Source organism: Sarcophilus harrisii, chromosome 5, assembly GCF_902635505.1.
Source record: "Sarcophilus harrisii chromosome 5, mSarHar1.11, whole genome shotgun sequence".
NCBI lineage: Eukaryota > Metazoa > Chordata > Mammalia > Dasyuromorphia > Dasyuridae > Sarcophilus > Sarcophilus harrisii.
The window spans coordinates 277,905,606-277,921,215 of record NC_045430.1 but is presented as its reverse complement, the minus strand read 5'-3'; the positions used below and the strand labels follow the sequence as shown (position 1 = coordinate 277,921,215).

Here is a 15,610-nt window from a genome sequence, read left to right as displayed (position 1 = left end):
GCATGAGAACAGCTTGTGAGAAACCGCATGAGGAAGAATAGAAGGAAAAAGGGAAAATAAAAGGTTCAGGGCAAAGCAAGTAAGGTAGTTTAACTTAACTACCTTAAGATTGAAGGAGAATGATTTGAAGTGAGTTGGTGAAAGTAGATCAAAAACTCGGATCTGGGGATGGACAAGTGAAGTCTCAGTTTTCACGAAACCGGAAGGGCATGGATCCCAGAACCAAAAGATTAATCAGAATTATGAATTTAGAAAACAATTTTTGAGCACTTAGAAAATTTAAAAAAAGAATTGCTAGGAATGAGCTTGGGCTCACTAAGAAGTTAAATCAAACTAATCTCACTTCTTTTATTACGTAGAATTTTCTGTGGATCAAGGAAACAATGGAAACACTGGACATCTTGCTTTTTAACAATTAATAGGTAATCATTAGAATATTATAAAAAGCCTATTCTATGGCAAGTACTTTCCTTGGTTCTGAAGAGGCAAAGAATTGCGATTATCTTTTTGAATTCTATCTTGATAGCTATGTGAACCATACTGATAAATGCTACCTGGTTGATAATAGTATTTTGTACCTGGATAGCCAATTGATAGATTATATCACACTGGTGTTGTCTGGTCTTGAAGGATGTCCATTTGGACAGAGGGCTGGTGTTCAGAGGAAATGGAAAACTTATCATTTTAAGAATAGCACAAAAATCTACAAGTTACACAGGGGATTCTTTTTATAGGTTGGATATTGGACAAGATTATTTTGAAGGTCCTTTTCTCCTCTAAAATTTTGTGATGACATATCTAAATTTGTTACAGGCTCAAAAATGATAGAGATTGGGGAAGTGGGGGGGTTCAGCAGAGAGAATGGGGCATGGTTCAAGAAGACTCATCTTTGTGTTTTCAAATCTGGCCTCATACTAGCTGTGTGACTTTGAGCAAGTCATTTAACTTCATTTGCCTCAATTTCCAATGAGCTAGATAAGGAAATGGCCAACTATAGTATTTCTTTGTCAAGAAAATCCTAAATAGTGTCACAATAAGTCAAATGTGACTGAAAATAATTCAGCAACAACAATAACAATTTGAGTAGCATTGAGGAACTCCCAAAGTGAGTAAATTTCCCCTATAAATTCAGATTAATGCTTTGCAATTTATATTTTTAGCTACTTAGAGTAGTGAGATGTTTAATGACTTTCCAGGGTCATAGAGCCTTATTGAGAGCCAAGTCTGTGTTGTTATCAGCATAGATTAGAAGAATTATTAATGTAATTGACCATAATTTCCAGGAATCCCCAGATTTATCATATATTTTAAGCCAAATGAATAATCATGATAACATTGATTTAAGAAGTTTCATCATGGCTAATGAAATAAGGAATCTGTTGAAAGGAATATTCTTTCTTTAACAAACTCAAGTACCCTGTGGGAGAATCACACACAGAAGGCACTCAGTTATTGAGTTATCACTGGATTAAACTTTTTCATTATCTACCGAAATATCCAGCTAAGATAAAAGACTCAAGAGAGGAAATGGAATCTCTGGTGTCAAATATGAGTGTTATAAAATCACAGTTTTAGAATTGGGAAGAAGATTAGAGACCATTAGAGAATGCTATTCACAGATAAGAAAACTGAGGCACAGAATAATTAAATGACTTGCCTAGCATCACACAGTCATCAGATGTTTCTTGAGGTTTAGGAGTCTTAAACCTAAGTTTTCTTATCTTCAAATCTAATGCTTTTTCTACTCTGATCATCATCTATGCAAGAGATTGACACATAAATCATAATCATTTTTATGACTATCTTTCTGGATATGAAATAAGAGGAAATAGTAATATAATCCATGGAATAGTGTTTCTAAACATTAGTAGAGGAAAAGGGCAGGGCAGATGGTGGAGGATCTGATCTGATGTGTTTCTTGATAAAAGGGGTCAGAAAGAGGAAGATCATCCCCTTTTGACTTTACCATTCCAGATAGAGAGCCCAACTGGGTAGAGTCATTGCCCTGAAAGGCAGAAGGAACAATGGTGAGAAGAGCACACAAGCATGGAGAAGAGCAAGTCCCCGGGCCTAAATTCTTCCCCCTTCAAAGACACATTTCTAGTAGGGTATTTTAAATCATTATTAATGTTTCCATTTTATCCAGAGGGGGAGCTTTTATATTTTCAGTACTTTAGTCCATAAACTTAGAGATGGATAGGACTTAGATGCCTTCTAATCCAACCTTTTTGTTTTACAGAAGAGAAAACTGAGGCACAAGGAGTTAAATGCACTTGCCCAAAGTGACACAAGTAGCAAGCAAAAGAGGCAGAATTTGAACCCAGTTCCTCTCACTGCTATGCCAGAGCTCTTTCTCCTGCCATATATTGCTTGTCTCAGAAAGGGGCAACCTTCCAAGAGATAAATTGAATAGACCCAAAGTAGGATCATATCTTCTAGTCTTCTCTCTCTATCTTTTCTCTGATTAGCATCAATAAGATTTGTGACTGTCTGTGTGAGGTGACCCTTCACTTATTCTGAGAGACATCACACCACTCACTCTTGGTGCTGAAGGTTATAGCTAACTCTACAAATTTACAAAAGTTGATTTTTTGGTCTTTTTGAAGCAACCTATAGAACAGTGATCTGTTATATCTCCCTTTCATTTTCTAGTTTTATGTAAAACTTCAGAGAAGGCAGCAGGAGTTGGTCACTCAGGCACACACGTAGCCTGGTGTACTGAGATGAGCATCCGTCCAGTGGTACTTTCTGTAATCTAAAGCCCCCTGCCATCTTAGGCATTCATGCTCTGTAAAACATGAACATCTGTAAGCAGTTTAGACATGGGGTGTTCGGGGCTCAGATCTTAAAAGAGTCATGCAGGGTGTTAAACTCAAGCTGAACTAAAAAAAGAAAAATCAAAATCAGCCGAACTTTGAATGGCTGCAGGGTGTCCACTTGCAAAATTAGGTTTGCAATCAAAGCCTGTTGGGATCCCTTAGGTCCAGGTCTGTACTTAAGCAGTTAAAGTTCCCAGGGATGCCAGCTAATTGCTTTGGCTGGTTGCTGGGAGAGTCACATGACTTGCCTGCAGTCCATAAAGTGGGAGACGAGAAGTTGGCATTGCTGCCAGGATCGGAAGTTATATTCTAGGGCTATTTAAAGAGCCCATTCAAGCTTTCCCTATTGTGCTGTCATTCAGTGACCCACTGGTTTTCTGGAAGGAACGACAGGCTGGGAAGGTTTGGTTCTGTGCCCTCATTACATACCCAATAAATAAGTGGCCTCTAGCACATGGAGACCAGAGAGGACATGAGCCCAGTCATTCCCTGGGCCGTGAAGAGACACCAAATAAGCAATGCAAAAACTTACGACAAGTCCGGACTTTTTTTTGGCACACAGAATTCCACAGATACCGCAAAGCAGAAACTAAAAAGCAAAGGAGAGAGAGAGAGAGAGAGAGAGAGAGAGAGAGAGAGAGAGAGAGAGAGAGAGATTATTGCATAGTTCCTGACAGCAAATTGCCCCATTATGAGTTAGCTGCTGGACCCTTAATCTGGTTCTTAATCTATGAAAGTCTGAAGTGGGCAATACCTTTACAGGGGTTAGGAATCATAGGGATTAGAAAACTAGAAAAAAATTACAATCCCACTTCATTTACAGATGAGGAAACTGACATCGATATAGATTAAGTGCCTTGCTCATGGATTCATGATCAATCCATGTATCAATTGGCTCTGAATCCAGGGGGGATCTGAACCCAGAATTCCAAATCCCTTGCCCTTTTCAATACATAATGCTTTCTCCCACTACAAAAAGGAGAATTTTGCCCACAGTTATAGGGCTGATCCTAAGGGAGAAAATATGACAAAGATGAAATCAGTCCTTCAGTGCCCTTTGTCTGAATGCTGGCCTCCCAAACAGGAATCTAGTATTCTTATCCTGTCAGAAGGTACAAGTTTATTCATGAAAAAAATTCCTAGAATCAATTTATTCATACTGAAGTGGTGAGGGATTTATTTTGCTTTGTATATTCATCTCCCATTAAAAAAAAAGACCACGAAAAGAAGCATGTCTAAAACAAATGAATCACAAAAGTAGAATTTTAGATATCAACAGGAGATTATTTGAAACAGATTTCTTGGTACTTCACAAAACAAGTTTAGAGGAAAATTTAGGGATTTTGTAGTAATATTCCTAATTTTAAAAAAAGTAAAAAAAAATCACAGTGCCTAATTTTCAGCATAAAAGAATGAATCAGCAATAGTGTAATTTTAAGCATCATCAGGGATCATATTTCAGAACAGACAGTTTTCTAGATATTGTACAATAGGTGACTCCTTACCCTTGCTACCTTGAAAGTTAATCCTTCTGATACACCTGAAGAGTTCAGTGTAATATATAAGTAAATTGATACAATTATGTAGCCACTAATTAAAGAAATGATCACGATTTAATTTTATCTCCATTTTTCAGATTATTGTATGCTGCAAAATTAGATGCATTACATACTTGCTGGACAATGTCTGCTAGGCTCTTTGCCATTTCTGCTTCCAGGAATCTGTTGTAGCCATAGACAGTGACTGAGAAGAATCAATGTAAACAAGGACAGCAATACCAGGACCTTTTAGAATGTCTGTGAAACATTTTTTTTAAGTCTTAAAGTATAAAGGAGATGGGAAATTCATGATCATTTAAGACTTCCCCTTACTAACTCCCTCAAAAAAAAAAAAAGGAAGAAGGGAAGGAAAAAAAAAATATAAAGTAGAAAATGTTAAAGTTTCTAAGTATACACTTGCACATTTGGCCTTAAAAGTTACAATTTTATAACTAGTCATTAACAACTTTAAAAGATTTCCTATGTAAAATTTATTGGTAAGAATAAAATAACATGAAACCTGACCATATAAAAACAATGTTTGCAGGAATTTCTATGTTGTAACAATATGCCATTTGAGGTCATGATTATGTTTTTGAAAAGAAACAGCATTCTATTTTTTTTTTCCTCTTTGATCTTCATTGGATACTATTCTGGGCACTGAGATTTTCCTGTTATCAATTTTGTTCAGTGGAAAGACCAACTTCCCCTAAAATTTCACTTAGTTTTCTAAGCTAGATTCTTTTTGTTTATTTAGTATAGCATGCTAGCATGGATAGAAAACCTACTGTATCACAACTGAAAATGTCAACAAAAAGTTTTATTTTTTGTGATAAAAGCCAAGGCAGGGAAAAAAACATCAATTGCCAATGTAGAAAAGTTTCCTTGGGGTTATGTGAGTTTCTGAATACAAATTATTCCTTCAGTTTTTTGTTTGTTTGTTTGTTTGTTTTTGTTTTTTTTAGAGTATAATCATCTGGATTCATAATTGTTCAGTCACTAGAATGATAGCAGTTTATTTTGTTTAAGGTAAAGGGATAGAGAGTTCTTAATCTGAAAATCTGGTATTGACCATGGAATTGTGAGACAAGAGAGTCTTTTTTTTGTCTTGTCTTTCAGTTGAGCTTGCATAAAAACTGGAATAGAGGAAAGCAAAGAATAGGGATTAGATTTGACTAGTGTGTACTCTGGAAATGGAGGCTTATTCAAAAGACAGCATAGTATTCCCTTCCCCATTACCACAATACTCCTCACTATGAACAAATAAAATCCATAAATATGTTCAGGAGCTTTATCTAGATCTTTTATTTTAATAGGAAATTATAGAATCTTAGGTATCATAGAATCATAAATTTGGACTTGGACAGGACTTCAGAGACCACTTAGCCTAAACTCTCTATTTTAAAGAGAAAATCTAGGTTCAGAAAATAGAAGCAACTGTGTAGTAACAAAGCCCAGATCTCCACACAGGTCTTTCAACTTCAGATCCCATTTCAATCTGCATCCTCTGTATGGTGAACTGATTGTGTGATAGGAGATATGGAAAGTATCAGGTAGAACACTGATTTATGAACACTACAAATAAACATTATCTATGTTTTATTCAATTTTTATTTGCTTAGAAAAATCTTTCCCAATTATATTTTCATCTTGTTTTGCCAGCACTGGGAGTTTTTGTAGAGAAATAAGGACTATGGACCATGAGTTTGATTTCTCTGGTGTAGAAAATGAAGCCAAAGTTTAAAAACAGCTGATGCACATTATAAACTTTGTGTGACAAAAAAAAAGATACTTCATAAAGGGTAATCACTTAATTTCAATACATCTGCTGACATGGCTAGAAAAGAATAAAAGGAAGATAAAAGCTACAAACCCAGTCTAAAAATTCTCAATCGCCCTATGTCATGCAAACTTATCAGTATGTCAATTCATACTCTAATTTCTGACCTGCAGGATTAAACAGGGAGTGATAACTTCCAAGTACCAGTAGCTAACCATGATAGAATTTACATTATTTCCCCTTTCCCCTTCTTTGTAATTGAAGTACCTTGGAGAGCACCTTCACATAATTGTTTAATAAATGTTTGTTGAATTGAATTGGATTGAATCTAAAGATGTTTCATGCCTAGATATCATGTGTGTTTCTATCATTCATTAAAGATTCTGTAGCTGCTAAATACCCAATAACTCACAGAAGAAAGAAGAAAAATGTATTTTAACTTAACAGCCTAGAAATGACTGGTTACTGAAAAAAAAGGCATGTCAGTATTAAATGTTGTATACAATTGATTAATTATAGGAAAAATAAAAACAATCAATTCCAAAGTAGAAGAACCAATATAAATAAGCAGAAGATATGACATATAATTTAATTAACTTCAACCTGAGATATATAAATGTTTTGCATACTAAAACAAGTAAAAAGGGGAAAATTAAAAGAACAATAAGTTAATAGTTCCAATGAAGCTAAACAAATATAGGAACTACTTTATCCCCAATAAGCATTTTATCTCCTTCTCAAGCAGACATAAAAGCAAACTCATCTTAGTATGTAAACTTTTTTGAGGGAAAAAAAGGAATGTTATTTGATAACTGTATTATACATTTAAAAGGAATAGCAAGTTATGTACAAAAGATTTGTAGTTTCATTGACAATCGTCTTTTTTTCTATTCTACTATGTTATGGGTTTACTTATTTTATTTCTTAAATTCAGAATAAAATGTATGAAATTAAAAAAAGTAACTCTTAGAGGAAGATAGTAATAGATACAAATAACAACAGTCTGCTAATCTTGCAAGATATCTATCTTTTTACTTATACATGTGTAGCTATCTGTCTACCTAGATAAATGGAAAAACCCAGTTTATATGGTGAATTTGGGAAAAGGTTTCAGCAAATATTCACATTTTATTAATATTGCCGCTAAGTAGGTAGATAGAGAAAGTGGTGATAGATAATTGATAAATGGGATAGGATAGGTTAGGATAGATTAAATAACTGGATAAAGGGAAAGAGACGGGAGAAGGTAGGAAGGAAGAAGATAAATAAGGAAGAAAAGAAAGAGAGAGGGGAAGGGAGAAAGGGAAGGGTAGAGAGAGGGAGGGAAGGATGGAAGGAAGGAAGGAAGGGATGAAGAAGGAAGGGAAGGAGGGAGGAAGGGAAGAAGAAGGGAAGAAAGGAAGAAAGAAAGAGGAAAAGAAAGACTGAAAGAATATTTATGAAGAGCTTGCTGTGTGCTAAGTATTCTATCAAGCAATGGGGATATAAATAAATAAAGGGGAAGTTGTATTGTGAGGGGAGTGTTATGCTTTTTGGCAAGGCTTGGAACTTTTAACTGGCAAAAGAAGTTGAATGAAGGCATTTTTTTCCAGTTAAAATAAAGCAAAATCTCAGATGGTTCCTAGGACAGTGTCCAAGTGTTTATAGGTGGGGATCATGTGGAAATAGGGATACTATAAAAAGCAGAGAAAGCATTATGAGCATTGTCATTGTATAAAACATTGAAAATTTGAGAAAGAAAAACAAGTTTGCTTAGCTAGAGACTCCAGTTAAAGAAATTATCCTGGGAACATGAAAAAACTTAAAAGAAGCACAATAAATAGTTGAAAAATTGAAACATATCTCCAGATTATGATAACCCACTACTCTTCCTATTGATGACAGTAGAAAAAACAAATATGAACTCAACTATTACAATTACCAAAGCATTGCATGAAGAAGTAGAAATAAAACTAAAGAAAATTTGCATAGGAAAAGGAGTCATATTTGCCCTAGGGTATCTGGAAAATGTCTCCAGTGAAGCTGGCACAATTTTGGAGACATTGGAGAGTTCATTTTCAGGATGCCTGAAAACAGAGTGGAAGCCAGATGCATATGTCTGTGTGATGAATCGCAGACATGATCATCTAAAGAGAAACGTGACTTTAAAATATTAACAGCCACCATACCAGAGACTTACTTTCACAATTCCAGAAGTTTTTTGAGCAAATAACCTATACATACAATAGCTCAGATACTTGCTAGTTGTAGTATATTGGGCAAGTCATTTAAACTAAATCAGCCTCAGTTTATTCATCTTTGAATCAAAAGTAATGATGGCACCACAGAGGGATATTTTAATTAATTAATTTTAATACACATTGCTGTATGAATCATGTTGGGAGAGAAAAATCAGAAGAAAAGGGGAAAACCATGAGGAGAGAGAGAGAGAGAGAGAGAGAGAGAGAGAGAGAGAGAGAGAGAGAAAGAAAACACAAAAAAAGGAGTGAACACAGTATATGTTGATTTACATCTAATCTCCATAGTTGTTTTTCTAGATGCAGATGGCATTTTCTATTCAAAGTTTATTGGGATTTCCTTGAATCCCATTGAGAAGAACTGGGTCTTTCACAGCTGATCATCATACATTCTTGCTCTTACTGTGTACATTTTATTGCTGGTTCTGCTTGTTTCATTCAGCATCAGTTCATGTAAATCTTTCCAGGTCTTTCTAAAATCAGCTTGTTCATCATTTTTATAGAACAATAATATCCCATTTCCTTTATAGACCACAATTTGTTCAGCTATTACCTAATGGATGAGCATCTACTAATTTTCCAATTCTTTGCTACCATAAAAAAAGAGTTGCTACAAACATCTTTGCACATGTGGGTTCTTTTCTCTCCTTTATGATTTCCTTGGCATATAGACCCAGTAATGTCACAGCTGGGTCAAGGGGTATTCACAGTTTGATAGCCCTTTGATCATAGTTCCAAATTGCTCAGAGGGTTATTTTGAAGATAAAATCTGTTATTATGAAAAGACATCTTTGCAAAACTTAAAGTGCCATAAAATTGATAGCTATTATTGTGTCCTCCTGGGACCATTCTCCCAAATCTGGCTCATTTTGGGAGGGCAAGTTCCCCAAAGCATTATTGAATTGTAGGGAACAATCTGAAGAGTGAGGAAGTTTCTCTAATACTTTGACTCATGGGTCCTCAACTTATTTACTCTGTATTGTTTTTACCACTGATAGCTGGTTTTAAAAAAATCACACATATCGCCATGTTTGTGCCATTCTCTTTCACAAGTACATACAGTATACTAGGGAGAGTATACTAGACACAGTGCTTGTGTCAAAGTGATAACTCCAGTTACTGGCTAGCCAGAAGTCCTATGTCCCCCTCATGAAGTTGCTCTGAGGTGTGGATAGTTTTCTGTTGAACCCTGAGGGTTGGAGTCCTTTTAGCATCCTGAAGTTATCCTTCTCTTTGTCTAGCTTCTGGCTAGAAAGATTGTGGGTTATTCATAGACTCTACTAATCTGATAAACAGGATGGAAAGAAGGGTAAAAATTATCCTCCGTCTCCCCTTTTTGCTGACCTCTGGTTATGGGCACAAGAGTTTAGATCTTCAAAGTCTGCCTAATGCTTAACTCTTAAAACAGATGTTGGAATAGCCATGCTGGAACATCCTTTCCTGATATATTTAAGTGCAGAGATGCATTGTGTGTTCTTTCAAACCATTCCAAGCTTTTCATCATCTAATAATTTAATAACTTGAAGCATTTACCTTTCTCCAATTTAATTAATTTGGTTGTTGTCACCCAAGAACCATTGTTAGGCTGATGGCACAGAGATGTTTAAGAGCTGTTCCTACATATTTTACCACTTTGATTAAGTAGCTTAATAAGCATCATTCTCACATGATAAAAATGTCTTGCCACTCACATTAATTAGTGTTGGAAGTATGTGACCCCCCCCATTTACATTCGTATTAAATGTAGTTGGATTAAAAACGACAATGATTCATATTTCTATTAACTCATTGATTACCACTTTTTTAATTTAACTTTTAAGAATAAATTATATTGAGTCTCTTAAGATCAGTTTATAGCTTCAGGATGTTAAATACCACAGAGTGCCAAATATGTTTTGTTCATTTTTTTGGTGGGGGGTAATTCTATTATCCATTAATCATCTGAGAGGCATTGAATATAGCCTGATACATAATGTGCAATGGCTGTTTTTGTGCTTTAAGTTAGGACCAAGAATCAAGAGTTGTCTTTTTTTTTTCCTCTCTACACCACTCCCTTTTATTTAGTGATTTCTGCAGGACATTTATGGGGTTCCAGGATGGCACTGGGTATCAGAGGGTGTATTAGAAAAGAACATTTCGGAGGTGTGGGAGATTGAGCTTTTCAATCTTCATATGGAGTTATGCCCCCTTTAGAGACCTACAGCTCAGCAAAGAAGAAGAGAACAGGGCCCATGTAGTTTCACTCTACCCAGATGCCCAAGTGACATAATGAAATGACAGGTGTGACCAAGTCATTAGTAAGTGAAGTCAAGTTGCTCCCTATTATTTCTTGGCTCAAACACAAGCTTCTCTGGCTTTGTTTTATTTTTGAAGTCCTTCATGATTTAATATTGTACAATCCAACCAAATGGATCTTTCTTTTTTTCTTTTTTTTTTTGCCCAAACACAATATTGTATCTTCTATATTTATATTCATACACAGGCTGAACTCATGCATGGAATTCATTCTCCCGTCAATATAAGGTCTCAGAATTCCTAGTTTTCTTCAAAGCTCATCTCAAATGCCACCATCTTCATGGAACTTTCTTGAGCTCTTTGTCACTAGTAATTAGCTTGTATTCTCTTTGTGTGTCTCTCCATTTCTCTCTCTCTGTCTGTTTCTAGTTCTGTCGCTGTGTCTGTGTGTGTCAGCCTGTGTCAGTCTGTGTCTATCTCTCTGTCTCTGTCTCTCTACCTCTCTGTCTCTGTTTCTCTGCCTCTTTCTCTGTCTCTTTCTCTGTCTCTCTCTGTGTGTCTCTGTCTCTGTTTCTGCCTTTCTCTCTCCATTTACAGTACATAACCCTCTAGGATTCTATCTATCTTCCAACTAATAGACTCTGCAGATCCCCTAGTTAATATCTTTGTATCCCTATTACCTAGTGCAGTGCTTTATATATTTTATATGCTTAATAAACACTTGTTGATTGGGTAAGAGAAGTGCTATGGCATAGTGAAAAGAACAATGACTTTTTAGTAAGAAAACCTGCGTTCAAATTCCATCTCTGGCTCTATCATTGTGATCCTGGACAAATCACCAAACTTCTATGTGCCTCAATTTCCTCATCTCAAAAATGAAGGGTTTGGACAAATTATCTTTTGTGATCTCTTTCAACACTAGATCAATGATCCTATGATTGATTACTACCTGAAAAGTTTTGAAAGGGCATGATAGGAGAAGAATCCAAGAATGGTTGATTACCCTCCTCCAAGTAATAGGTTTCCATCTATCTTTATTAAATTATCCTTCATCCTTATCTTTTCCTTTGGTCTTTTCTGATAAGCTTTTTCATTCAAGCTTTAAATAAGTTGGGTGATGGATTCCTTCTCTAAGTCCTCATTGTCCTGTTTTCAATTAAATAAGGCTTAGACCTGCTCCTAGTGCTCTAATAAGTTACCATAAATAACATCACAATCTCCTTTGTGGTAGGAAATTTGTTCTTGTACCTCTTTTGTCTTTGTAACTTTGGCACTCAGCATAGTTTCTGGCACATGGAAGGCACTTAAAATTGGTGCTGATTGAGTTTTAGCTGACAGATGGAACAGAGCAACTGAAATTTTGAGAGTTCAGCTGCTTGATCATACGTTTTCTTAAGTAATTATGTTTTAAGCAAAAAAGTCATATTACACCACAAAAGCCCTTGAGGTCAGATAGCACATCTTCTACTTCTTATATATTCCCATTCCATTGACATTTAAGCACACAGGAAGCAGTCAATGAATACATGTTGACATTGGTACACTTATTCAATAAAAAAGTAAATTAGTTCACTACCCTGATCTTCAGTTTCTAATGTGTAAAAGAAATTGGTTGTACTTGATGATAGATGACCCATAAAGTCACTTCTGACCCTGAATTCTATGAGAAGTCAGGATTATATTACTATTAGTAGAAATTAGAGTGATTAAATCTGTTCCTACTAAAGTGTGAAGGATTAATTCATGGAAATTCCCATGTGTGACCTTTGTTAATCTGAATGAATCTCTAATTGGTGAAATTATAAGCAGATGTGGTAAAGTCAAGGCTCTGCATGATCAGATAAGAGAATGACATAGTAATATAGCATAGTATAGAATATAGAAAACTATACTAGTACATGATGAATACTGAAATAAAATTAAGACAAGTAATCTAGAATATTGTGAAGATTGTTTAAATATTATTTAAGGAAAAAAATGCACTGTACAGTGGAAATAATGATGGAGGAGTCAAAAGACCTAGATTTAAATATTTACTTTTCTATTTTACACTCATGTGACCTTGCATTTTTCTGGGCCTCAGTTTTTCAATCTGTGAGATGAGAGAAATATACTTAGTGAAATATACTTAGTCTGTCATTTCCCTTCCACTCTATGATTCTAAAACGTACACAGGCTGTCAATTAAGCCATAGATGGGTTACATTTTCATCGTGGACAGGATTACTTTTATCAGTGAAATCTAAGATCTTTGGAAGTGTTTCTAAATATCAAAAACAAAAATAAATTAAAGAATGTCCAAGAGTTCAGCGGAGGAGTATTTTGCAGTGGAGAGAAACTTTCTGTCACTTCTTGAGTTATAATATATGTCATTATGATTTAAGAATCAACTTCCCCTCCTGGGGCAGCAAGCTAACCTGAAGCTGGGATAGGAAGTGAGATGTGTTGGTTAAACCATTTCTTCTATCTTTCTCTTCTCCCTTTCCTCAGATCTAAGTTGAGAGAGTGTTGGACCCTTTGCCCAGGAGCCCAATATGACACCATCTTTCCAGAACTCTGCTTCTTCTTCCAGACTCCTTCCTATACCGATGATCAAAAACAGAAAGCTTTGTAGAGATGTATCCTGGCAACTTTCTTTATGACTGCTGAAGCTCCCTTTTCCTCAGGAGCCATAGCTAATGAAAATACCAGCAAGGAAAATCTTTGATGCCAGAATCCTTGGCACCATGAAATAGTCAAACTTGAAAAACTGCAAAGTTTTTTCAATGGTAATGACTCTAAATAAAGTCAACTACCATCTGCTTTGCTGTTGCATCCTAAGGAGCAATGAGTTTTCATATTTGATTTAAAGCTGAAGTCGCATCTAGGTGGCATCTCCCCTTATTTATATGTAAACTTCTTGAAAGAGAGTCTTGCTTTTCTGTTCGTCTCTCTGGAGCTTTGCACATATAAAGTGATTAATAAATTATATTTTCATTCATTTATTTATTTGTTGATTCATTCAATCAGTTGGTGATTCAGTGGATAGAATGGTAGCCTTGCAATCAAGAAGACCTGAGTTTAAATTTGGCCACCAGCTGAATGAGCCTGGGAACTGTCTGATTCAGTTCACTCATTTATAAAATGAGGAGAATAATAACACTTCCCTCCTAGGATTATTAAATGAGATACTACTTGAAAAGAGTTTTGGAAACCATGAGGTTATATTCCAAGGTTAAGTTTTATTTGTTTTTGAAGATGTGAGGACTGTCCTTTGTGCTGAAATAAATGGAGTGAAAGTTTAATGATGATGGACCACTCTTAAAAATAAGAAATTTACCAGATGATTTGTTTACCAAGATTCAATCTGGTTCCTTCCATAAAATATGCTGTGTATCTGGTTTATGTGGTCCAAGGGCAGAGGACTGTTTTATTTGATCAACAGTTAAGTAAAATGAACCAAAACTGTTGCAGATTTAGTGTAGCCAGTCTTATTTTCGATGACCTGTCTCCTCCACCTTTATCGGTAGAGAGATCTGTGATCTGCTGAATAAATGCTAAGGTCTAGTACTAATATTTAATGAAATAAAATACTGGCAAATTAATTATTAAAAATAAACCTCAAGTCACTAATTATGGGGAAAGAAATTATATGTATTTGTAGGTATTAAACACACATATACATATATATGTATATATAGTAATTTAGATATGTATTGTATAAATACAAAACTTTGTGTTTTTTTTGGAGGGAGGAATAAAAAAATGTCTTATTTTATAGAATGGTAATAAAAATTTTTGGCTGAAGAACTGATGTTGTTTTTGATTCAGATTCTTGGCCCTCTCGGTGTCTCTCTGTTTCTCTGTCTCTTTCTGTCTCTATCTCTCTTTTTTTCCTCTCCTTACTCTATCTCTCTCCTGCCTGGCTTTCACATAAAGGAGTGAATTGAAAGTCAGTCTTAGATCTATGGAAATCTGGTTTCAAGTCTTGCTTGAGACACATTTCCTATGTGATCTTGGACAAGTAATTTAATAACTGAATTTTGTTCAGTCATTTTTAGTCCTGCTACTCTTTATGACCATATTTGGAGTTTTTTGGCAACACTTGAGTAATTTGGCATTTCCTTCCCCAGCTCATTTTATAGATGAGGAAACTGAGGCAAGAGATTTGCCCAGGGACATACAATTAGTAAGTGTCTGAAGTTGCATGTAAATTTAGGAAGTCTTCCTGAATCCAATCCTGATAATTTATCCACCCACCTAGCTGTCTTCTTTGCTTTAATTAACTAAAAATTTAGGATGTAGAAAAAGGTGCTGACCTGTATTGCTAAATAGGGTTCTGTCCTTCTCCCCAATCTGGGAATTTCTTAAACCAACAAGAAAATGCCTGCTGCCCCTATTCCTACCTCAATATAATACTGAAAAATAAAGCAGACACTTTGGTACGGAAAAGTAAAAAGAATGAAGGAAATTGTGTATCTGAGAGTCTTTTCTTCTGTAAAACTGAGTTAATAATAACAATAACAACTACCATCAAAAGACTATTGAGGCTATCACACAATAGCAAATGCAAATCATTTAAAAAAAAAGAAATAACCCCCCCCAATCATTGAAGAGCTATTTATAATGATAAGCATAACCATTATCATGATAATCTTTATGATTATTTCTATCCTTATCCCTCTCCCCATCATCCTCTCCCTAGCCATACTACAATCCAACCACAGTGGGCTGTCACCAGCCCTGTATACCCCAACTCTCTTCTTATTGTCAGGAATTTTTTTTCCTCCTCAACTGTCACCTCTGAAAATCATTCTCTTCCTTTGAGATAGCACATGTACTTGTTACTGTGATATCTTTCCAAACTCCCAGTTCTTATTGAGCTTGCCTTCCCCAAATTGCTTTTTATTTAATTACCTGATGATGTCCTGTCATCTCATATTAGAACGGAAGCTTTTATTTGATTTGGTGACCCAGCAGGCAGCATAGCATTGGACAGGTATTATCGTTGGGATTTGTTTGC

The 15,610-nt window shown here is 35.5% G+C and overlaps 1 protein-coding gene across 6 annotated transcripts in view; it reads right to left on the bottom strand.

Annotated features, from left to right (window-relative positions):
- The window catches only part of TMEM196 (transmembrane protein 196), a 67,665-nt gene that overhangs the window by 7,713 nt on the left and 44,342 nt on the right, over positions 1–15,610 (bottom strand). For all 6 annotated transcript variants that reach the window (XR_004229875.1, XM_031940660.1, XM_031940657.1 and 3 more), the window contains exon 2: positions 3,352–3,408. Coding sequence is in view for 5 of the 6 variants with exons in the window: in XM_031940660.1 (XP_031796520.1) it covers positions 3,352–3,408 (57 nt within the window). In the remaining variant the exon portion in view is untranslated. The remainder of the gene's footprint in view (positions 1–3,351; positions 3,409–15,610) is intronic.